The sequence below is a fragment of the Manis javanica genome, chromosome 10 (genome assembly GCF_040802235.1).
Source record: "Manis javanica isolate MJ-LG chromosome 10, MJ_LKY, whole genome shotgun sequence".
NCBI lineage: Eukaryota > Metazoa > Chordata > Mammalia > Pholidota > Manidae > Manis > Manis javanica.
In genome coordinates, this window is record NC_133165.1 from 105,723,750 (window position 1) to 105,737,078 (window position 13,329).

Sequence of the window (13,329 nt, forward strand, 5' to 3'; positions counted from 1 at the left end):
GCTTCGTCCAGCTGCGGCTGAGCTGTGGCTGCCGTGCAGGCTGGCCTGGCCTTTCTCGGTCCTCACGGTCCCCGCCTGGGCTCTTGACTCACTACCGTAACTGCCCGGATCCAGTGGCATCTGAGTTTGCATCCTCTGGGTGTGCAGAGAGGCCACTGAGCATCTTCTTAAGATGCGGAATCTGACTCAGCAGGTCTGAGGCCAGGCCTGTGTTTGCATTTTTAAGAGGCTCCCAGGTGATAGACAGCGAGGCTTCCACAGAGAGCGCTTTGAGTAGCAAGGATGCCCAGGAGCTCAGGCCTGTCTGGCCCCAGGGGCTGCACTCACTGGGCCCAACACCCAGAGCATCTCATCAGGTGCCCTTCCCACTGCTCCCTTCCCTCTAGGGGTGGCCGGAAGCCCCAGGCCCTTCTCTTCAGCTGCTAGCAGCCTACCCCACCCACCCCACCAAACAACCACCGTCTGAGTGTCATGATTTGGAAAGATAGCATTCACTGTCCCACCTCACTGCCTCCCTAGCATCTTCTATCCTCACTCCTGGGGGACAGGGTGTTGGAGTGGAAATTTCTTGGGGCTGGAGACCGGGAGTTGAGGCAAGAGAATAGGGTCTGCCAATAGTATCTCCTCCGTCCGGAGGCATAGGAGAGGCTGCTGAGAATTGCATTTAAGATGTCTGCTCATCTTGCCCCTAAACACATGCACACACACACACACACTCCAAAATGTAATAAGCCCACTGTTTACCTCCTTGTCTGGCTGCCCCCACAAAGTAAACAGCCACTGCCACTTGTCAGCAGCAATGCCAGCTGCCCCCAAGTGGAGCTATTTCCAAGAAGCCAGAGATGTACCTGGTTTCACTTCCAAGAAGTGTGGTGGGAGGCTGTCCTGTGCTGCGGCCTTGCGAGGCAGGCGGTCCCTGCTTGTTTCAGGACATTGCTTCTTTTGTTTGCTGATAATTAAGAACGGGCTGCACCTACACATCTTGGCCGAGGAGTGCCTCAGTGGACGCACAGTCCCAGACAGGCTGGTGAGACTGTCCAGAGGCCGCCCTCCTCTGGCCTGGGCGCCAGGACCAGAGGGAAGAATGAGCAGCCTTCACAACATGCAGTGCGCCACCTTGTGCAAATCATTTTGCCTCCTTGATCTCTGCTTATCTCATCTGAAAAATGGGTATCATGATAGCAATATCCACCCAGAAGGACAGCTGGAGCTTGAGCAGGCTTCCAGGGTGGATCTGTTTTGTAAATTGCACACAATTGTGTAATGCTGGGGGAAAAGTAAGGCACTGGTAGTTAGGTTGTGGTGAATTATATAGAACATTCCCCACTAACACGCAGCGGGTACCCCCTCCTCTTTCTGAGGGGCTCCTAAGGGGATGACTTCTCTGGCCTTTGTGACATACAATGCCAAGATGGGTCAATAGACATTGCCAGGAAAACAGAGAAAAGAAAAAAGAAATCTTACTGCTTCTTAATATTTATCAGTTTAAAAATCCTCTGTTTTTCATGGAGGAGTTGTGTGGGAGTGCATTTAAGAGCGAGTGATTTATTCTTTCCAGTTGGGTCTGTTCTCATAACTCTGTCCCTCTTAACAAAATAGGGCTTGTGGGTGGTGGGGTACACACTGTCCTTAACACACAGTGCTAGGGGTGAGAGGCTTCTTCCCATTGTCTTACATGAGGGTTCCTGGTCTGGGCTTCAGGCCTCGGTGAGATCAATCCAACCAGGCAAGAGCAGTTCGAAAATGTCAGTGCTGGTCTCCAAGGTCCTGACATGTGTCTTGGGTGGAGCCCTGTGAAATTCTTTATAAATCAAATCTCCAAATAAGTTGGCTGGTTGCCTTATAACAGGAAGAGATGATTCCACCAGGCATGTCCAAGGGTCCCAGGCAGCAGGAATAAAAGGGCTGAAGGACCTGATGACCTTGGTTCGAGTCCTGCTTCCACCACTTGCATATGACCTTGGGCAAAATGACTCTTGGAGCCTCTGCCACGCTGGGCTCAGAAATACCTCTCAGGACATCTCTACCCTGGTGTGTGGGTGCTTGGGAACTGTTAATACCCTGCCTCTCTTCCTTTGTTCATCCTCTTGTGTAATGTGCTTGGGTTATTACAGAGAAGTAGAGAAGTTTGTTCAAGATCACAAGATTGGCAAATGGCAGAGCCAAGATCAGGACCAGAGGAGGTCTAAGTCCAAAGCCCATATTCTCCCCTTTGCTGATGTCCCCATCTCACATTTACATGGAGTGTCTTACTTTTCAATGTGCTTTTACTCATTAGCTCTTCCAAGTGATTGGGTGAGAAAAATCAGGAATATTTAACACATCTGACACTCGGCATTTATAAGTTTCAATGACTTGCCCAGCTGGGTACGGCTGGCCCCTGGAAGTGTGGAACTGATAGGAGGACCCAGTTTTCCTGAACCCACGCCAACCAAGGATGGTGCAGTGATGTGGGAATTGGCAGAGAACGTACCACCAGCAGGGACTTAGGCCTTCAATTCTTGTAAGAAAAATGAGTTGATGACCTGGGTGATTTTGCCACAACAAACATCAGGCTGAACAGAGTCATAAAATGACTTCTATTTGCTTCTAGTTTGTTTCTGTTTGCACCTGGAATGGCATTTTGGCATCCAAAGAAGGGAACAGAGAGACAATTAGAACTCTTCACAGAATATGTGTGTGTGTGTTCAAGCACATGTGCATATGTGTGTGTGTGTGTGATATATACACGTACAGATACTACACACACATAAACACACACAGAACACCGATTCGCGTGATCCATGGTAGTTATGTTCTATAACATCGCAGCAAATACTGAATTAGTGAATACTGAAATATGGCTCCTAGAGGAAATGCAGGGTTAGGTTCCTCCAAGTCTCTCATCACATTTTCGTCAATTGATCAATACATAACCTTGTTTCATGTGTGTGTTTCTGTTTGTAAAGATATTTAACATATAGTACTGACTCATTAACATTAAACTTATAGCCACCAGCACTATCTCGTATGCCGGAACAAAGCTCACTTCACACATTAATTTTTTTCCTGGAGGAAATGTCCCAGCTTTCTTGCCCTTAGGAACACTAGACAGCACTTCAGCACTGCATTTTGAGGGTAGTTTGCACAATGGAATCACCAAGAAAAAGCTCAGGAACGTGCAAATGTGGCTCTAAGTAGATGGAGAGGAAGCTTGTGTACAGCCTGGGGCTTTGTTTGACTTCACTTGGGGACAGGCAGAGTATCTGGTGGTCTGCACCACATGTCTGTGAATGATCAGAGAGTTTTGGGGGCTACAAATAAATTTTAGTGAGTAGGTGGGTTCATGAATACAGAATAACAACGGATTTGGGGGTCAAAAATACATTTTAGCAAGTAAGTGAATTCATAAACACAGAATCCACGCATAGTGAGGCTAGACGGTATGTATTGCACTTGATAACCTCATGCCAGAGGCTCTGAGAAGGGCACAGGGCTTAAAATGTTCAATAAGTTGTGAAGGACCGACGGCTCCCCTCCTGAGGGCCCCTGCTGCTCAAAGGAAGCAGAGAATAGACAGCCCAGTGGTTATACAAAGGGAGTGGTGGGGTGGGCGAGAGAAGCCATGGGGGAGGGCGCAGGTGAGAGAGAGTGTGGTGGTGTGGGTGTGGGTCTCCCTCTCTTCTTCCTCACAGTTTGACGGGGGCCTTGAACCCTCCTTCCCTGTAGCCCCTTGCAGGCTGGAGCCCCTCGTCTGCCCTCACTTCACTCTGTGACTCCTTCCTGGCCATCTCCCAGGTGCTGGGGGACCTTATGGCTTCTTAGGTGTTGTCCCGGGTTCCATTCCTGCGTCTGCCCATGTTCTAGTCCTCTCTCCCCATGTCCGTGTTGTCGGGCCAAGTACTCCCACTTCAAAGGCAGACAGTGCTGGGGAAGCTCACCGAGTGAGTCAGCCTGGGAGATGATTACCAGAGTTCAGGTTGCTCAGAGCTGATGACAGAAGCGGCCCTGCCAAGCGCGGGTGAGCCAGACACTGTGCTGTGGAGCTGCCACTTCGACTTCCCAGAACAGACACCTACCTGCAGGGGCACCTCAGCTCTGTCACTCACTGCTCCAGGCCCCTTTTAGATGGACAATGACCCTGTGCGTTAGGATATGTGGGTCTGGGTGTGTTAACCTGTGACCATGGCAGTGCCATTCCCCTCTCTGAGCTCAGGTGCCGGAACCAGACTGTCAGGGGTTGTAGCCTGTGCCTCTGTTCCCTCATCTGTAAAGTGGGGGGTACCAACATCACCTACACTATTGGGTGGTTATAAAGATTGTACTCAGTGAATATGCACGAAGCCCCTAGAACAGTGTCGGCACTGAGTAAACTCTGTAGGACATTAGCTTTTAGTATTATTGTGGTTATTATGATTATTTCTGCTCTTCTCTCTAAAGTGTGGAATGGTGCCGAAAGATCTCAAAGGTCCTTCCTTCCCTTCCTGTCCTGCTAGGGATGTCCCCTTGTTGTGTGGCCTTGGGCAAGACACGTGGTTCTGGGGCCCCAGGTCCTCATCTTCTAAATGAGGTGCTGGGACTCCAGCCCTGAGAGTCTGTGAATTGATTTAAAAAGGATTAGGCAACTCCCAGGGAGGGGTCAGCTTGTTATCTCGGCCTCTCCTGGGGATGCTGCTGAGATAAGCAGTTAAGTAATCAGAATAACAGTTTATATTTGTAGCCGGCTTTTAATTCTCCCATCCACTGAACTTACCAGGGTGCACCTAGCCTCGATTGCTTCATTATATGGTCACTACAGCCCCAGGAGACACTGCCTCTGTTCTGGAGACGATGCAGCCTGTCCAAGGACACACACACATCCAGGAAATGGTGAACGCAGATCCACACCAGCAATCCTGATTTATGAAGTACAAACCTGACTCCCACACTATGCTGGCAGTTGGCCTTGAACTCGACTTTTAATCCTATGACGGTAACACGATACAGTGCCATCTTTCAACGGACTGCTCATAAAATTAATCGAAACCACAGATTCTCATCACTGGGAGATAATGTAGGAGTCATCTCCAGGGTGTCTTAACTTTGGGGAGGGTCACAGACTCCTGTGAAAAGCTGAAAGAAGCTATCTACGGACTCTTGCTAGAAAAGTTCACACCATATCCACACATAAAGATATGCACAGATTTGTCTCAGTTTCAGAGGCTTCAAACATCTCTGGCTAAGAGCTCACACAGTGCTTGCTATGTTCTTTTGAAACTCCCAGGTGAGTATTTATCTTTGTTCCAACTGAGCATTGAGGGGAACCTCTCACCCAAAGGGCCCTTCATTTCATTAATATTTACCTCTGATCGTCAGAAAGCTGCTCCTTCAACACAATTGACATTGGTTTTCTCCTAACTTTGGTCTCAACTTTGCCTGTGAGATGTAATATTGAATCAGTCCAATCTACCTTACCATGACAATTCTTCAAGTTCCTGAAGATGCTGGTTAAACTCTCTCTAGTACCTTCCAGGCTGGAGGCCTCTTCCCCTCACTGATCGGTTCATTTTCCCCTGGACACACTCATTTGTCAGTGGCTCTCTCAAACACCCAGAGCTGATGTACAGCCCAGAACCCAGTACAATCTTCTGGCCATGGTTCACTGGTACTGTGCAAGATTCCCACTTTGTTTGGGATATAAGATCTCTACTTATATGTCCTTAGAGTGGATTAGATTTTTGAAACTTTATTCTACTTCAAAATGTGACACATATATAGAGAATTGTACAGTGCAAAAAAATGCAGTTCAAGGAGCTATCACAAAGCAAGCATCCACATTACTACCACCCAAGTCAAGAGCTATAACAGCCCATACCTGTTTCATCCCTGGGACCTCTCCCTCCTCCTCCACAAAGTAATTTCCACTCTTGTTTGGTGATAATTTTCCTGCTTTTCTTTAAAGTTTTATCATCTAAATATGTATCCCATTTAACACTTTTGTTTAGTTTCCCTAGTTTTAAAATTTTTTATAAATGGAGTCATATAAATAGGCATTCCTTTGTACCTGACTTATTTTACTCAATGGTGTGTTTGTGTGAGATTCATGCATGTTGTTACATAAGGCCATAGTTCATTCATTTTCATTGTTGGGAATTTTCCATTTTTTGAATACACTGTGATTTACTTATCTATCCTGTTATTAATGGACAGGTAGGCTGTGTCCACATTTTGGCAATTAGGAACGAACTACCATAAACACTGGTGTGCACATTCATGCATTTAGGCTGGATATACATAGAAGAATTTCTGTGTAACTTCAACTTAGTGGAGAATATCAAGCTGTATTCCAAACCAGTTGTACTGATTCACACTTTCACTAGCTGTGTGTGTGTGTTCCAACTGTTCCATGTCCTTGCCAACACTTAGTATTATTAATCTTTTTTAATTTGAGCTCTTCTGGTGATTTTATAGTGGTGTCTCATTGTGCTCTTAATTTGCATTTCCCTAATGCCACTGAGCCCATTTTCATCTATTCATTGAGTATTTATGGATTAGAGGTTTGGACAACTCCTTACTCATCTGACTCATACTGAACTTGTTGCCAAATGAAATAAAGTCACTGACAGATAATACTGTTAGTCATTCTCCCTTATTGACATCAGTTGGATTTTGGGTCCCCAGAGCAGGTCTGAACATTCTTAATAATAATAATAGCTAATATTTATTGAGTTTCCACTGTGTTCCAGGCACTGAACTATGTGCTTGAAATGCATAATGTCCCTTAATCCTCACAACCAGTTTATGACTTTGATACTATTATTACCTTCATTTTATATAAGAAGAAACTAAGGTGGGGGAGGCTAAGTAAGCTTACCTAAGGTCTCATAACTAAAAGGTGGTGTAACCTAGATTCCAATCGACACCCTTAGCAAGTACACATACAGCTTCCCAAATATGGAAACATTCGAATACATTTTTAAAAGACCGCTTGAAATGTTTAAAAACTGTACAATACAATGGACATTTAACTGTCAAATGGAGAAAAATAACTGCAAAATATGACAAAGGATTGTGCTTAATATATGAAGAGTTTCTAAAAATGCATCAAAGGACAAACATCTCAGTATAAAAATAGACAAAGGTTTTGAGGAAGGTAAGTCTGGGAAATGCTGCACACTTTTTCTTTTACCCCTACACTATATGAGAACAAATTTTTGACTCCACAAATTCCATACTACTCAAGTTCCATACTAAAAACACTTTAACACAGAGTCTTCCCAACCAGTTGGGCCAAAATAGCCTATAACATCTTGATTAATTGTAATTCCTTGTAACAGGCTTTGAAATATGCTGAGCTCCATCACAGCCACTGCTTCCTATAATTACTAGTCTGGTAAAACTTTCAACAAAGAAAATGAAATAAGTTTTGTCCAGGGTTTTTCAACCTTGACACTATTGACATGATGGGCTGAGTAATTCTTTGTTCTGGGTCAGCGGTGTCCTTGGCCTCCACCTGGTAGGTGCCAGTCGCCAGAAATACCTCCCCCATCCCAGCTGTGACAACCCAAATTACCTGCAGACATGGCCAACTGCCCCCTGGGGTGCAGATCCCCTCTGTCCCTGAGCGATAACCATTGGTCTAGCTTGACTGGTTTCTAGAGAACTCATGACACTTCCCATGATTACCTCCTACCCTGTCCAAGTGTGCCCCAAACTGCAGTGTGTCTCACTATATTTTTATTTCTGTGCCTTGTGACATTCACTGTTCTTTGTTTTGATATAGGAGGATGTTGGTCCATCTCTTATCTTTGAGTCTTTCTTGTTTGTTGGAATTCTTTACATCTTCAGGCACACCAAACCACACACAGTCCGCCTGACACAGAACTTCCTTCCATCTTCCTATCCTCGAGGTGGAGAGGAGCTCTTCCCTTCAGTCTCCACATTTACTGCACGGTCTTCTGTCAGACCCCCGACAAACAAAATTAATATTCTTCCTTTGATACTCAACGTGGAGTAGGTACCAATTAATACATATAAACAAAGGAGCAAAATATAATTGAGGATGGGTCAGAATTTCATGCATGAGGTCCTAGTGGATTTCCAGCAACCCTGAGGTCATCAACAAACTTTACCAGTGTCTTCCTAGGAATGAATGCCCTCCTTGCTTGCCTCCAGGCAGACAATCTTCCTTCTCAAAAGAAGGCAGAAGTACTGTGGGAAGGTACCAATTCTGTTTTTCTTCCTCTCAACTGTGAGTATGACACCGTCTGCTCAGTCGGCACATCCAGGCTGTTCCTGGTGGTTTTCTCATTTCAAACACAAGGAGAAAAACCCTTTTCCCTTGATGTCAGAGCTTTTGCAGACCTCAGTTTATTCTGCTCGGTGACAATTTTTACCCTTGGAGATGATTTTTACCCTTTCCAAGTTTTGGGAGTCCCTTTTTGGTCTGCATTTCGCAGAGGCACCCTCCACCCCCTTTGAGCACTGTGTGCGTCTCTTGAAGTATTTCCTTCTTTTTATTTCCTGTCTGAGATTATTTTAAGCTTTCAAAACAGAACTTAGTTCTTGGGAACCCTCTAACTTTACCAGAGTTGTCCAAGATGGTGGCAAGGGTGGAAAGAAAGGGACAGTTTGAGAAACATTAACAAAGGAAAAGTGATGACACTTGGTGACCACTTGGACATGGAGGAGAGCCCGTGACTCCCAGATTTCTGTTTCAGGACAGTGAAGGCAGTGGTGGCTCCTGCTGCAGAGGTGATCACGGGAGGAGGAGAACGGAGATGAGGAGGGGGAGGAGGCGGTCTGGGAGGCGATGGGGGTGGTCTGGGACAGTCAGAGGCCCATGTTTCCCTGGGACACGTGGTGGAGCTGTAGGGGCGGTAAGTGCACATAAGAGCCTGAAGCTCTAGACGGAGATGTGTTTGGGGCCTGCCGGCACCGGAGCTGGGACAGCACGTGAGCACTGGGACATGATCAGGGATCGGTGTGTGCTGACACAGAGACGCATTAAGGAAGGTGCAGGAAGAAAAGGACTAAGGAGACTGAAGGAGTGGTTGGAGAGAGAGGAGGGCCAGGAGAGGGGCATGGACAGGAGCCCCCTGGAGAGAGTTCCCGGACAGAAGGGATGGCCGGCAGCTTGCAATGATAAAGAGATCAGTTCAGATATGGACAGAAAAGGGCCTGCTGAACTGGCAGCAGAGGGTCGTTTCAGACTCCGGAGAGGGCAGCAGCCTCAGCACTGTAGACCAGCAGAGTGGAGGGGGCTGTAGCCAGGAAGCCGGGGTTGGGGAGAGGTTGGAAGATAGGAACAGACAAAGGGTGGTGTCCAAAGAGGGATTCACTCATTCATCCACTCAACCAACAAGCTGAGAGGCTGCGGTGCCCCACGGGCCATTCTGGGTCCAGGGATGCAACAGCGGAAAATAGGCAAAAACTCCTGCCCTCTAGATGGGCACTTTTTAGGAAGGCAGAGTTTTAGAGGGAGGTTTCATGATAAAGATGGTTATTAGAATTATCATCACTTGGCAGATGAAGAGACCAGGAGGTTAGCTGGTAACTTGCTCAAGTTCACACAGATGTCATTGCTGCGGGTCATGCTCTGACCTGACCCTTTGCATTCTTTGCTGTGGAAGGGGATGGAGGATAGGTGGGAAGAGATGATACAAAGCATAACTGGGTGGAGAGGACAAAGATGCAAGGGGCAGGATTACTCATGGCTGGGCTGGGCCTGCTCAGCGCGAGTAATCTGCTTGCTCCCGCAGTCCTTCATCCAGGACACCCTGCGTTGGGCCTCGTGCTTAGGCTCAGGTCCTTCCAGTGGCGATGACAGGCACTGAGAGCCACACGTTCTCATTTGGTTTTATTTGAGCCAGAGGCTTGAGAGGTGACCTGTGGTAGCACCCAACACTTTCCCACACTCCTGTCTCTCTTACTGAAGAGTAAATCTCCCTTTCCTGTGAGTGGCCTGATCCACATGGTTTAAACAGGGTTGAATACATCTCCCTGTCTGCTTGTTGGGGTATTGGCACAGGAACCCATAAAGGGATCAATGTCCCTTCATGATTTTATAGAGAGAGGCTGCAAAGACAAAGGGTCTTTCTTCTACTGGGACAGACAGCTTAGGGACCACAGTGGGCCACCCGCAGCCACCTTGACTATCTGAAGACAACAGCAAGTAGAGATGAACAGAGTCAAGAGCTATAGGAGACTGAGCTCTGAGGACACCATTTGAGCTCCTGGATCCAGCTGTGCCTGAATCTATCAAAAACTCTCCCAGACTTCCTGGTGGGTTGAAGCAATGAATTATCTTTTGTCTCCTAGTTTGAGTTGAGTTTCTACACTTGTAACTGAAAAAAATCTGATCACTATAATTTGTCAGAATATGTCAATTGTGACTATGTAAAACATATTATTTACTTTTGCAGAAGCTAACTGACTCCAGCAGCTTCCTCCATGGAGCCATATGTGTCTACCTCCTTCTAGGTGCTAGCCCTGCAGCTGATAAAGAGGTAAGTAAGACACGAGCTTATAGTGTAGATATGGAGATGATGACAGGCACAAAGAATCACCAGCTTTAAAATGCTTTCCATCCATTTCTCTGAATCCACAATCTTAGGAAACAATTAACTAGCAATTCCAAGTAGGGTTCAGCAAGATGGAAATAGAGCTGGAGAGGTGTTCCATGCTAGGGAGCTTGGAGGAAGATGGGTTGGGGGGAAGGCAGTGCATCTTAGGCTCCTCTAGTACTCTGTTCTGGGTGGCTGGGCTAAGGTGGGGCTGGTAGGGGACAAAGAGAGGGGAACAGACGGTCTGGGGAAGCCATGTGAGCATTAACGTGAGCATTTTCATACCTTTCCCATTCCAGCATGGGCATGTCCCAGCTTGACCACCACAGGGAAGTGAGGGGCTGTGAGCTGGAAGAGACAAGAGGGAAATCATTCGTTAGCATTCTGGAGTGTCCCACCAAAACTGCCCCTTCAGCAGAAAGAGTTGGTCATCTGGTATCACTGGGAATCCCCACAGGGATCCTTGGACAGATGGGCATCCACTGAGGCTCAAACACCAGGGCTTTTGGTTTCCCGAGGAGGCTTAGAACTAGCCTGCCTGTGCATCCACCAGGGTGGAGAGATGGTAAGGCAGAGCAAAGCAACTGGTTCCAATCCTGGCTTTACCACTTGTGCAAACTCAGGTCAGCTACCATAAGGATCTGTGCCTCAGTTTCCTCATCTGTAAAATGGGGATGATGAGCAACCATCTCACAGGGCTGCTATGAGGACTGAATGAGTTACTGTGTGAAGCCTTCACACGGTGAGAACTCAGTGAAGGGCAGCTTCTTTACGCCTGTCACAGCTCTGCCTTAAACTATCCTCCCAGCAACTGTCAAGTATCTGGAACCTCATTCCGTCCCCCAAGCCCTGTCCAGGCCACCCTATGAATTTCTTAATGCTAGTGGTCCCATCCAGCATGGACACAGGCATTTATTGGCCACAGTGTGTCAGACACCATGCTGAGCAACCGCCCTGTAGGATCTCCTTTAGAGGGAACAGCCTTGTCTGGTTGCTTCCCTGCAGCACCCCAGCTCGGAGAACACCGCCCGACCCAGGGATGTGAACCTGTGCCTCAGTCGGTCCACTCAGCAACATCTACCAGGCCTGCATGCTCCTCATGAACCCAGGAGGAGAGGAGGTCAAGGCCGTGCTGGTCTATGCTCATGGTCACTCAGCAAGGACACAAGGGGACCAGGTTCAAACCTAGGCCGTGCATTCGCTCCTCAGGCTCTTCATGCTGTTTGAGGTGGGTGTGCTTGGCACCTGGAAGTATATTTGAAATTTGTTGAGGACAAAGGTTATCCCTTTTAGTTGTTTAGTAATAACATCATTTCATCCACTTGGATCAGCCCCAGCCGGGGGCCGTGATGTCCCACTTGCTATGCTGCACAGGTATCTGTTCTGGTGCCTGGACTGACCCCGACAGTGCTGCCTGCCCTGACTCTCTGGGCGCCTTGAGAGGAGGAGGCCAGCTCTGCCCTCTTGGTGCCTGGAGCCTGGCTGAAGGTGGACGAGCTGCTGCAGCTGCTCCGAGGGTCTGCTGGGGTCACAGAGCCATTCGATGGACCTCATCTCATTTAGCCCCCACAATGGCTCCAAGAAGCAAGCAGGGGAGGTGTTTTTATTGCCACTTCACAGATTGGAAAATTGAGACCCAAGGCAGCTGCTAAGAAGGCTAGAACTGGGACTTGAACTTGGGTCTGTCAGACCCTGAGACTCATGTGAATGGTTTCCCCTAAGGTCTAGCATAGCGCTTCCTGCAGTGGATGCTGAATAAAAAATTTTCCTCCTTCTTCAGGCTATGATTACCATGTCCTGTATCTAGAGTGAACAAATGCATCTTTAAAAAAGGGCAATATTTGATTTTAATTCCAAAAGCGATAGGTACTCACTTGAAAAATCTGGAAAACACAGTAAAGTGCAATGCTGTTATGTATAAAGAAGACAATAAAAATGGCCCTTAGATCTTTAGCAGTTTTGTTGTGTTCTGTGCTAGTTTTCTTTCTGTAATCCATATTTGTTGCTTTTGATTTGTTGGGAAATTGGGAGTGTAGTGTTTATCTAGTTGTGTTTCCTGCTCTTTCCACTTAATGCTACATGATAAGATTTCCCAATGGCGACTGTCTGTTTAACAGTTATTATGAAATATTTCACATAGGAGAAAAGACTGAAAGGGTAATATTATGGATATCACCTAGCTTAAGAAACAAACCACTGCCCCAATAGTTGAAGCCCCTGATATACTTCTTTCCTATCACACTCCCTGCCCCATCCCAGAGGGAATCATTATATGAATTCTGTGCTTGTTTTCTGTATTTATTTTTAGTAAATAATATGAATAAATGCAAATAAAATAATTAACTATTACATATGATTCCCCAGCATTATATATTATACATTTTGAAGCTTTATGTAAGTGGTAGCAAAAAAATATAGTCTTGTAAAACCTTTTTTTGGTACATTTGTGAGATTCATGTGCATTGATATATGCAGCTCAAATTCATTTTTTACTGCTGTGTAGTATTCTATTTTACAAACACATTAGCACTTGTCCATTTCTAGTTGATGAACATTTAGGCGATTTCTATTTTTCCAATTACAAACAACACCAGTACAAACATTCCTGGACATGTCCTGTCTGCATCTGTAGAGGAGTTTCTCCAGGGCACACGCACAGGAGAGGAACTGCAGGGGTGGGCAATGCTAGCTATTGCCCAGTGGCTCTCCAAAGTGGTTGCACCAACTTATGCTCTCAGGGGCAGGAAAGAGGTCCTAACACTTGAGGTTGAAAGACTTCAGTTTTACCAACCTGAGGAGTGTGAAA

At 46.6% G+C, this 13,329-nt stretch overlaps 1 protein-coding gene across 3 annotated transcripts in view; it reads right to left on the reverse strand.

The window, feature by feature from the left end:
- SYN3 (synapsin III) overlaps positions 1–13,329 on the reverse strand; it is a 443,027-nt gene that overhangs the window by 63,972 nt on the left and 365,726 nt on the right. For all 3 annotated transcript variants that reach the window (XM_017652294.3, XM_017652295.3, XM_017652297.3), the window contains exon 7: positions 10,809–10,871. In XM_017652294.3, coding sequence (XP_017507783.3) covers positions 10,809–10,871 — 63 coding nt within the window. The remainder of the gene's footprint in view (positions 1–10,808; positions 10,872–13,329) is intronic.